Here is a 10,272-nt window from a genome sequence, read left to right as displayed (position 1 = left end):
TTCCTTCTCAGTGATCAAATACACATCCTTGTGCATCTAACCATCCGGCCAAGACAAAACCAGGCGGAAATGAAAGCAAGACTTCTGTCTTCAAGGTAGGTTCTGGGGGAGGCGCAGGCACCTTGCTTTCCAGCAGGTGGAGAGACGTGACAGTTTCTTATACTATAGTGACAGAGAAACCTGCCAGGGCGCATGGCTTTAGCCCACCGAGTCTGGGCAGCTGACATAACTGTGGTCCCCTTGGGCTCTCTTTCTGGATTGTCCTATCTCTGATGGCCTGGCAGGACCGTGGTCACTGGGACTGGGTATTCCAAGGCATCGCAGTCATCAGAGAGGAACACCAAATCCTGAAAAAGATGTGCAATGAGCAAGAATGTTACCGGATGTGGCCCCAGAGCTCATGCACGACAATAGGACTCCTGGTTATCTTCAAAGGCTGTTCGGTTATTTCTTTTTGTGTGAAAACTTCCCGTCCCTTGTTCTCCCGAGGAGAACCGGCCATGTCTTCACGCTCCCAAAGAACGTGATATAATACTGCATTAGAAATATAAATAATCCTGTATTATGATTGTATCTTCTCCCTGTCTTCCCCCACCCCACCCCACAGACCAAGGGCAGAGGGGAATGAGGACAGAAATGGGAGTGGGGAGGAAATCCATGGCAAATCTTTGATTCACGAACAAACAAATGGAACCAAATAGCTAATCATGTATCCTGAGAACTTACCCTGGGCCCAGGCCTGGTGCTAGGAATTCTCTGAGTGATCACTCCTCTAACGTCTTAGGACCGGTGGAGTTCCTACAGTGACCCGCACCCATGGTCGGGGAGTCGTTATTACCAGTATCCTTCCAATGATGGCGTGAGGTGGGCATAATTGTGTCTCTGGTTCACAAATGGGGAATGTGTGGCTGAGAGCAGGGACGAGTGGCTCCCATCTGGGAAGCAGGAAGACGGACCCGAGCTCAGGTCTGTCTGATGCGGAAGCCCGTGCCCCCGGGGATCACACGACTCTGCTTTCCACGTCTAGTGCTCAGGCTTTGGTGTTCTACGTTTTCTGCATTTTTCTGCCTCCTTCCCCTCTCCTACCAGAAGCCTCCTATCACAGAGCATCTGAAGCCCCTCTTCTGGAAAGTCTCCTCTGACCCCAGTGCTCGGAGCTCCCCAAATTCATAGCCTTTTCTTCCCATCCCTGCCCCTTTTGGCTCCTGGCCGAGTCTGTCTCATAGGTTTAGCGTATGGCCCTGGATGTTGTCCCCACACCAATGTGACTCATGGAGGGGACGGCCTTGTCCTGAGTGCCCGTCGCTTACCAAGGGTGACGATGGTAGAGGAAGGGCTTTGTGAACTGAAAGCACCCCATAAACGTTTCTCCTCCTTTCTCCTCATCTCCGGAGCACCCCCGTCCCCCGCCCTCCCCTTCTACGAGCCCTGGGCTGAGCATCTTGGCTGATCACAAGCAGAGAAGGAAGTTTCAGTAGTGCCACCTACTCTCCTGCAGAAGGAGTTCATGATGGTGTACAGTTTCCGCACTTTGTCCTTCAAGGCATCCACCTGGGCCACTTTCCAGCACTGGGGCGAAGCCACAAAGTCCCGCAGCTTGGCCAGCACGCAGTAGTTCTGGGAACGGACAGCAGGGGTAGGGTCACGGAGGAGTCAGCAGCCAGAGGGACAGGAGTTGTGCGCCCCTGCGCCCTTCTGCACAGGCTCTCTCCCCACCCCATGCCTCCCCCAGGCAGGAAGACCCTCTTACGTGTATATCCAGGTATAGCCTGGGCAGGTACCTCACACACGCCTCCTGCGGGAAGGGATACGGGTTACCATGATGCCCGCGGGCACACAACATCGGCTGGTCACAGAAGGCTCCCTGCCACCCTCCCAACAGCCATACAACCCCATACACACCTTCCTTGATCTGATTTTACACACACACACACACACGCATGGGTTTGATTACCTATGCATGGTCAGAAAGCTGTAATACTATCCACGAGAATGTTATGGCAGTTGTTACCGCTAGTGGTGGAATGGCAAGTGATATTTATTTTCTTCTCTGTCCTTTGTGCTTTTTCCAACTGTTCTATAAAGCACAGTATTCCCCCCTGGCCCCACATACACGTGGGAGATATATGCCAAGACCCCTGTGGGTGCACAAAACCGTAAATAGTACTGAACCCTATAGATCATATTTTTTTTCCAATACATAAGTACGAGCCCAGATAAAGTTTAATTTATACATTAGGCTCAGTGAGAGATTAACAGTTACTACTAATGAAAGAACAATGATAGCGACATACTAGAATAGACTGACCCTCTGACCATACGTCAGAAGGGGGATCGTCTGCTCTGGGGCCGCGGCTGACCGCGGTTGACCGCAGGTAACTGAAACCCCGCAAAGCAAATCCACGGATGAGGGGGGATCTACTATATATGCCTTTTATAACTAGGGAAAAAATACACATTATTTAAGTTTTAAAATAATAAAATAAAATAAAATAAAAGGTGTCAGGGTATCATAATCCCACATCTGAGAAACATTACATTTTGTTTGAAGTGTTTACGCTGGGTGAAGGGACACTTTATATTTTTTCAAAGCTCTTAATGAGGTTTCATTTGTTTCTCTACCGGACAAGTGGTCAGGGGGCCCGGGTTCTAGCTCTGGGCAGCTCTTCTGGAACCTCCTGCCCCCACTGTGCCCTGGGTCTGCCTGTTGAAACAGCAGTGATAACAGCACTAACGTTCCCGGGGCGACCCCCGCCCCGGGCACTGCGCAAGCCTGTCTCATTCACGCCTTTACCCTCGCATCGCCCAAAGAGGGTGGCGGGCTCTCTACCCGCCCCCCTCCCCTCCACAGCCCATCACACTGAGATTCAAGGGCCGAGCACTTTGCCCAGGGTCCTGCAGCAGGGACCCGTTCTGGGGGTCACCCCCTCAGCCCACGCTCACCATCTCCAGGCTCAGTGAGGGCAATGAGCTTAGTTCTGTGTTCCTCCTCAACTCCGGAGCTCTAGGCTCCTTGGGGAGCTTTTATTTCATTTTACAACAGATCCTCTCACTGTTGCTGGCAACTTACAAACAAAGACCTTGTGAGGTCTCGGATAGATTTCCCTTCTAGTCAAAACACAAGAGATGCAAACCATTGTTATCTTACTTAGTAGGATGGGAATAAAATGCAAACCCTTGAGATAAACATTGACCAGAAAAGAAAAGAAAAAGAGCGCGCGCGCGCGCGTGTGTGTGTGTGTGTGTGTGTGTGTGTGTGTGTGTGTTTTCCTGGCCCAAAGGCACGTTTTGGGAGACTGGGTCTGCACGGAGCCTCCTGGCGGGGCGGAGGGCAGGTGGGGACTCACCGAGGGCTCCATGGCCTGCAGGCGCTGGGCGTCCCCCGTGACCTCCCGGCTCAGGGTCAGCATCCTGGAGTAGCAGGTCGGGGGAGCGGGCTGTGCCGCGGGGGGTCCGGCCAGAAGCAGCAGCAGCAGTGGGAGCAGCCCGGGCGTCATGGTGCTAAGGCAGCCTCCCTGCGCCCCTGTGGCCGGCAGGCGCCCCTTTAAGCGGCGGCTTGGGGGTGGTCCTCCACACCTCCTCCGCTTCCTGTGGGCCCCCGCCAAGGCCACGGAGCACGCCCACCTGGCCCTGGACACTGGATCCTTTCAGACCTGAAGCCCCCCCCACCCCCCACCGCCTTGTGAGACGAGCGGCCCGCCTGGGGACACCTGGAAAGGATGGGGGTGGGGGGGCACCTCCTCTGCTGGCAGGGGCGCTCCTGAAAAGGCAGGGCCGGTTGGTGAGGGGGTGGGGGAGCACAGGAAGACAAGGACGGAGTTTCGCTCGGGGTGACGGGTGGGCATTCGGGCTCCGCAGTTGGGGTGGGGACCCTGTTGTTAAACCAGAGCAGAGCCGGGGGAGGGAGAGGGGCCGGAGGTGAGGGATTGAGCACCAGTGATGCAGGGGCTTGGGGTCAGGCAGCCCGGTGTCGACGTGTCCACCCACCGCTGACCGCCCAGAGGAAGCCTAGGGGGTCACTTACCCTTGGAGTGGCTGCGCCTCTGCGTCTGCAGGACGGGCTCTTCCCGTGCCTGTGGTTGGGGGGATGTGTGAGCACCCCCAAGCCGGGAGCACTTCAAGCCCCTGGCCCAGGCCTCGGTACAGAGCAGACCCTCGGGAAGCGTGGTTTCTCCGAACGTGCAGGGGCTCCTTTAGTGACAAGGCTCTACGGGTGACGCTCCTGTACAGAGGCCCAGTTAAGGATGAGCTCTCCCCTCGGAGAGGGGCCCACTTCCGGTGACGCCCTTGGGCAGGTGTTTTGGCTCTTGCCTCCCTCTCGTTGTCTGTGAAATGAGGATGACAGGAGCGCCTAGCTCAGAGGCCCACGGTGAGGAATAAAGGACACAGACCTGGTGTCACTGGCTGAACTAATGTCACTGTCTCTACGCACACGAGTGTCCCTGTGGGGGCGCGGGCGCCGAAAACAGTCCCATCTTCCAGGTGGGAAAACTGAGGCTCAGAGGATTCCAGCAACTGGCCCGAGGTGGCAAAGCTGGAAGCAAATGGGTCCAGGCAGGACTTTGTGCCCTGTCCTCCTGCGAGAAGCAAGATCCTCGCGGTCAGAGATGCACTTGGGGCCTTTGGGCTGCCCAAGGGGGACCAGAGAACAGGCAAGGAGAGGAGTTGTCACAGAGAGGAAGGACCTGCTCGACACCGAGCGTCACTGCACACCGTTTCTGTGACAGCTATCCCGGCTGTTGTCACGAGTGCCATGAGCCCCGCGGAAAGTCCCTCAAGTGGGTGGGGCCATTCCCATTTCCCAGACGAAGAAACAGAGGTCTCGGGGGACATGAAACCGGTTGAGGTCACAAGGCTCATGAGGAACCCGGGCCTGTGTCTGTAGGTCTCCCAGGGCTCTTGGGCTGCAAGGGAGGGTACAAAGGAGTGTGGTGTCAAGCCCCCACCTCCCCCTGCAGCATCCGCCCCGAGAAATCCCATCCTGACCCGGTACCATGCATCCCCTGTCCATACACAGAGTAGCGCCCCCCCCCCCTTCCAGGCCCGAGGGCCCGAGGTCTTGTTTATCTAGCTTTCCGGTGTGAAAGCCCTGGGCTGGGATCACAGCCACGCCTTCCTGTTTTGCAAGTGAGAGTGGATTCTCTCAACAGTTTTATCGACATGACCTGGGGACAGTCTCTTGGGCACCCTCCCGGACAGGATGGGACTGTGTGGGTTTGGAGCTGGGCGGGCAGCAAACAGAGAGGTGGTTTTCTTCTGGATGAAGGAGTCCCTCACTCCCCGCATGGAGTGCCTACGGCGCGGGCCTCCCTGGCAGACCAGCGGGCCCAGCCAGGGACGCCAGGCCTGCTTTGAAAGGCTCCAGGGCTTCTGGATGGTTCCATCGAATGAGCTTCAGGTTCAGAGCAGGGAAGAAAAACAAGCCCAGACACCCAAACAAGTCCTTGGACCATTCAGATGGAGAGGATGGTGTGCTGGAAAACAGGAGTCGTCAGTGCATTTGAAGTCCAGATAAACATGTCGCTAGGAGATCCGGCCTTGTCTCACTCGGGACGCGGTGAGCGAGCCGTTGTGGATGGGGCCCCTCGGGCAGATCAGAAGCTTCTCCTGCACCCTGAGCTCCAGATGCTGAGCTCACCTTCGCCCCCTTCCTGTCAAGTGCGCCTCCAGAGTCTGCTTGCATACCTCCCTGGATGGGGAACTCATTGCCTGCTGGGGCCACTCTCCAGGCTCGGGGCAGCTCTGGCCGATGCAGATTTTCCCCAAGGTGAAGGTGAGTTGTGATGACTCCCCTGTGCTGCCGTCTTTGGCTTAAAACTGCTTTCCCTTCTTCCGCAGAACAGCCCCGTCCCGATCCTAAGGCCACCCCTGTTCTTCAGTCTGTGCTCAAGCACCCATCCTTGCCCCTCCAGACAGAGTCGGCTCTCTTTCAGAGCAAACGTCTCCCGCGGAAGTGGCTTCCGGATCTTTTCCCACAATCGCATCATGATTCACGTCTTTCTGCCTGGAGCAGAAATCCTCTCTCACCAGCCTGTTTCAAGGGCTCCCCTGGTTCCCCGAGGCCTGGAAGACCGTCTGAGGTCTCCGGCCACCTCTCCAGTCTCTTCCTGGTGGCGATGATGATAACTCACTCTGGAGGTGCTGCCTTGCTCTGAGGCCAGGGCAAATGTCAGTGTATGTATTTTACCGTCGTCATTTGAGGGCACCGAGGCCCAGAGAAGCCGAGTGACTTACTCCAAACCACACAGCATTAGCAGTCGCAAGGGTCTGTAGTCACCATACCCAAGTGGCCTTTAACTTTCAAATATGCTGCTCCCTCTTCTTGGAACACCGTTCCCTCACCTAGTGTCCCGGGTTTGCTACTTCTCACCCTTCCATTCACAGCTGAAGTGCCGCTTTCTCCGGGAAGCCTGCCTTGACCCACAGAGGCTGGACTGGGTCCCCTCTGCCCGACCATCTCCCCCAGACCCATCACCGTCCCCTGCTCTGCCACGGCATTGTCCTCTCTGGCTGGTGTCTGTCTGCTTACCCATCCCCCATGGGCAGAGCAAGTGTCCACTGTGTCTTTATGTCCACAGCAGGGGGCCTGGGGCCAACACGGAGCACGTGTTCGGTAACCATCTTCCTCCAAGTGGAGACGACCACCCCTTTATTCACCCTGGTGTGTGTCACTGGGTTTCATACGCAGACTGGAGCAGCCCTTCTTGAGAAGTTTGACCAAAATGAGGCTGTCACCTCCTTATTTTGGGTCCCTCTTGGGTCAGTTAGGACTGTAGGTGGCACGTGACAGAAGACACAGCTTGAGAAGCCAAAGGCTAAATTTCTGGAAAGTGTACCTGGAAAGTGCGATGGTAGCATGGAGCTCAGGAATGGTTTGATCTAGGGACTCCATGACGTCATTAAGAAATCATCTTTTCCTGCCTCCCTATTCCACGCTGTGATGGCCTTCTGATGGGTCAGCTTCTTGAGGCTACTGTTCCCGGTTATTCAGTCAAGCACGAAACCAGATGTCTCCGTGAAGATACACGTGGATGTGATTAAAGTCCATAATCAGTCGGCTTTAAGGAAGGGACATCGTCCGAGATATTCTGGGTGGCCCTGATTCAGTCAGTTGAATGATATCAAGAGTAGAATGGGAAATGAAGAAGAACTTTCCTGAAGGAGAACAATTTCTGCCTGTGGAGCAGCCTCGGCCCATCCTGTGAGTTCCTCTTTGCCTTTCCTGATGGCCTGCCCTACTCCTTTTGGACTTTCTTGTCTGGCCTCCACAAGTGTGTCAGCCAACTCTTTATAGTGAACCCCTTACTATGTCTGTCTTCTGCCTCTTTGGTTAAACCTTTCCTGACGCGCATATCGTCTGCTCCATCCTGAAGCCAGGCCCCCGTGTGGTCACAAAGTGGCTGCCGATAGAGTGCGGGACACATGGTACGTCATCCCTGTCCAGAGATGTAACGTCTGCCCCTGACTACTAAAGAAAGGCTGGAGCTGGTAGCCGACCCTGCCCTTGCTTGTCTTGTGACCTAGCACCTTGATAGCCTGGGGCTCCTTTCTTAGGACTTCTAGAGAAAAAGGATGTAACCTTTTCCTTCTCGCTGTTCAGACTGGCAGATTCCGATAAGTGACGCAGGTAATAACCAGGGGAATGCTCTTCGTTCCTGGCCCCAGGGCTGATGGGAGATTCCTGAGCCAACTCGCTGTTTTCCTGCCCCCTTGTTACTTGGCTCCGATGCAGAATCGCACCTTTCCCGAATGTTCCCTATCTTCCTGTCCTGTGTCTGCGACGGCAGCCAAGGTTGAAATGGCCGTGGCCGTTCTCAAATCCCCGTTGCCTCGCGTCCAAAAGGAAGTGCCCAGGGACACCTTCTTCAGAAAACAGAGTCTGAGATGCTAACTTCAGAGGCTAGCGTTGGAGGCCACTTCTCTGGCAAAGGGGCCACCTCTGGGTCTCCGCGCTGCCTGCCTGCGTTCTGAGGTCAGAAGCCAGGATCCGGGGACGCCCGTGCTGCGCTGACCCGGCAGTGACAGCCAGGAGGTATTTGAGGTGGGGGTAGGTTGAACGACTAGTCAGAACGTTACCCCCAGCGTTCCTGTTGATGTCAGTTTTCCTTTGATTAAAAGCAACACTTGTCCCCCTGTTTCGGTGATGTGTTTTTGAGCGTGTTACTGGTGATCTTGGCAAACCCGAGAGGAAAGTTGGCCCGCATGGTCCCGAGTGAAGGAATGAAGACAAACACTAAGGCAGGGCTTGGCTTTTGGGCAGTGAGTATAAAAAGAATCCCATGTTTTAGACAACAGACCCCTCTATAAGCCTCCAAGACATGGAATCAAATTTTAATGGGATCCAGTGTACCGGACAAGTTCTCCCAAATGTTTTCCCCGGGCCTGTTTACGCAGAAGGGACTCAGAAGGAGTCTTTTAAGGAGAGTCCCGGTTGGCTTAGCGGAAAGAGCAGAGGCTTTGGAGTAATACAGACTTTCAGTCTCACTTCTGCAATGATGTGAACAAGTGGCATTATGTGTGCGAATCTTGTCATCCCTCGTCTGCCTCTGACGCGTGGGATTTATAACATTTACTGCCGAGTTTCCGTGAAGATTAAATAAACATGAAGCAGCTGGGGTGGCTGGGGGGGGCGGGCTGCTCTTTTTCTTTATCTTTCCTTTCTTTGCTGCTTAGATAGACCTTGCTCTTTCTCTCCGTCTTGGGCCAGCTCCTACCTCGCCGCTCTGGCGCTGGTGACGGGCGCGGGTGATGGGCACGCGACCCACGTGCTTCCCTGGGGTCGGTGGGCGGGGACGGGGAGAGAGCCTCTCTCTCATCCCACCGAAGCTTCCACTGTGGCCGCGGCAGCTGTGTCTCCCGCCCTGGGGCCGGGGTCTCCGCCGGAGGGGCAGGTGTGGCTAGAATGTGCGTGAGCAGAGCGGGCAGGTGGACGGAGGAAAAGTCTGGACGGAGCTACATCCCCGATCCGGTTCCAGAGGCAGAGTCCTGCAATTCCCGGGTGGACTCTGTGAACTGCCCGGGCTCATTTCCGGCTACGGACCAAGTACCGGGTTTTGCTAGCGGTGGCTTCAGTGAGGCTTCCCCTCTGTCTCGCAGATGGAAGCGTTCTGGCTGACACAGTCCCGACCCGAGTGCCCAGCACGGCGCCGATGCTCACGACCGTTGCTCTCTCTCCATGACTCACTACTTACGGCCGTCACGGGTGCTGGCCGCCAAACCCGTCCAGGCTCCTCTCTCCCAGACCCACGCTGGGACTGAGCGTCCTGCCCCCTTCAAGTTGCGCGTGGCCACGTGAGTTATCGTGTGCATTGACACAGAAGAGGACGCGATGGGCTTTACTTCTAGGCAGGAGCTTTAGGAGCCGGTCCATGCTGGGTGACACGCTTCCTGTCTGCTGTGGGACCGCCCGAGTCACAGATGGACGGCGGCTGTTCTCTCAGGCTCACCCCGAGGTGGAGAGGACCCAGGGCGGCAGCCCAGCCCACCGTGGTGTGGACTAGTGCTTGCTTGTTACCACACAAGACCTGGCCCAGCCCGACCGCGGTGGGTGGGCAGAATCCTACGATGAAACCCGGCGACACCTAGGGACCCCCTCCCTTGGAGCCTGGGCAGAGCCCGGGCAGAGGACCAGGCGTCACTCCCGTGGCTAGGTGAGTTACAGGGCCAAACAGGTCTTGTCGGTGTCCCGGAGGGGACTAACCAGTAGACTGTGAGCTCATCAAAAGGAAGATTACCCAGGCGGGACCGATCCAATCACATGAACCCGCTGAAGGCGGGGAGTGTCCTCTGGTTGGTGGCCGAAGGGGAGGTCAGAGAGGTTCCAAGCGTGGGAAGGATTGGATCTGGCATCGCTGGTTTGAAGGCAGAGAAGGAACGTGGTGGCCGTTAGGAGCAGATGGCAGCCGTGGGTGAAAGACAACAAACAGGAAGCTCAGACCTACAGCCACGGGGACTTGGGTTCTGGCGATCACCCGAATGAGCCTGGGGACAGCTTCTTCCCCAGAGGCCCCAGATGTGAGTCCCTGTCTGCGAGACCCAGTGAAGAGATCCCAGCAGATTCCACCCAGACGCCTCTGTCCTCCTGAGCCGGGAGCTAATAAATACGGGTGTTGTTTTAAGCCTTCGACTTTGTGGGAATTTATTGTCCAGCAACGGGAAGCAAAGACACTGAGCAGGACACTATTGTTGAAGGTAATTCGTAGGGCGTTATGATTTTTCACTTAGTAACACGCGTGTAATATTCCCCCCTGCCGGCTGCCTGACGATGCTTTT

At 55.9% G+C, this 10,272-nt stretch overlaps 1 protein-coding gene across 1 annotated transcript; it reads right to left on the bottom strand.

Annotated features, from left to right (window-relative positions):
• Positions 1 to 263: 263 nt before the first annotated feature.
• Positions 264 to 3,497, bottom strand: CYTL1 (cytokine like 1). Its single transcript, XM_047090814.1, has 4 exons — positions 3,348 to 3,497; positions 1,751 to 1,795; positions 1,489 to 1,617; positions 264 to 347 (listed from the first exon to the last, which is right to left on the bottom strand). Exons 1-4 carry the CDS (start codon positions 3,495 to 3,497, stop codon positions 264 to 266), a joined length of 408 nt encoding a protein of 135 aa, XP_046946770.1.
• Between the last annotated feature and the right edge of the window lie 6,775 nt (positions 3,498 to 10,272).

Source organism: Lynx rufus, unplaced genomic scaffold (assembly GCF_022079265.1).
Source record: "Lynx rufus isolate CCGP_SWC_20201006 ecotype Redwood Valley unplaced genomic scaffold, mLynRuf1.p SCAF_3, whole genome shotgun sequence".
In the NCBI taxonomy this organism is placed as follows: Eukaryota; Metazoa; Chordata; class Mammalia; order Carnivora; family Felidae; genus Lynx; species Lynx rufus.
This window is presented reverse-complemented; position numbering and strand designations above follow the sequence as displayed.

Bases quoted from the DNA above. Each gene is read 5' to 3' on its own strand.
- CYTL1 (XM_047090814.1), bottom strand. From the start codon at position 3,497: ATGACGCCCGGGCTGCTCCCACTGCTGCTGCTGCTTCTGGCCGGACCC. The intron at 1,618-1,750 runs GTAAGAGGGTCT...GTCCGTTCCCAG, and splicing joins GGCTATACCTGGATATACAC to AACTACTGCGTGCTGGCCAA. The intron at 348-1,488 runs GTAGGTGGCACT...CATCTTTTTCAG, and splicing joins TGAACTCCTTCTGCAGGAGA to GATTTGGTGTTCCTCTCTGA.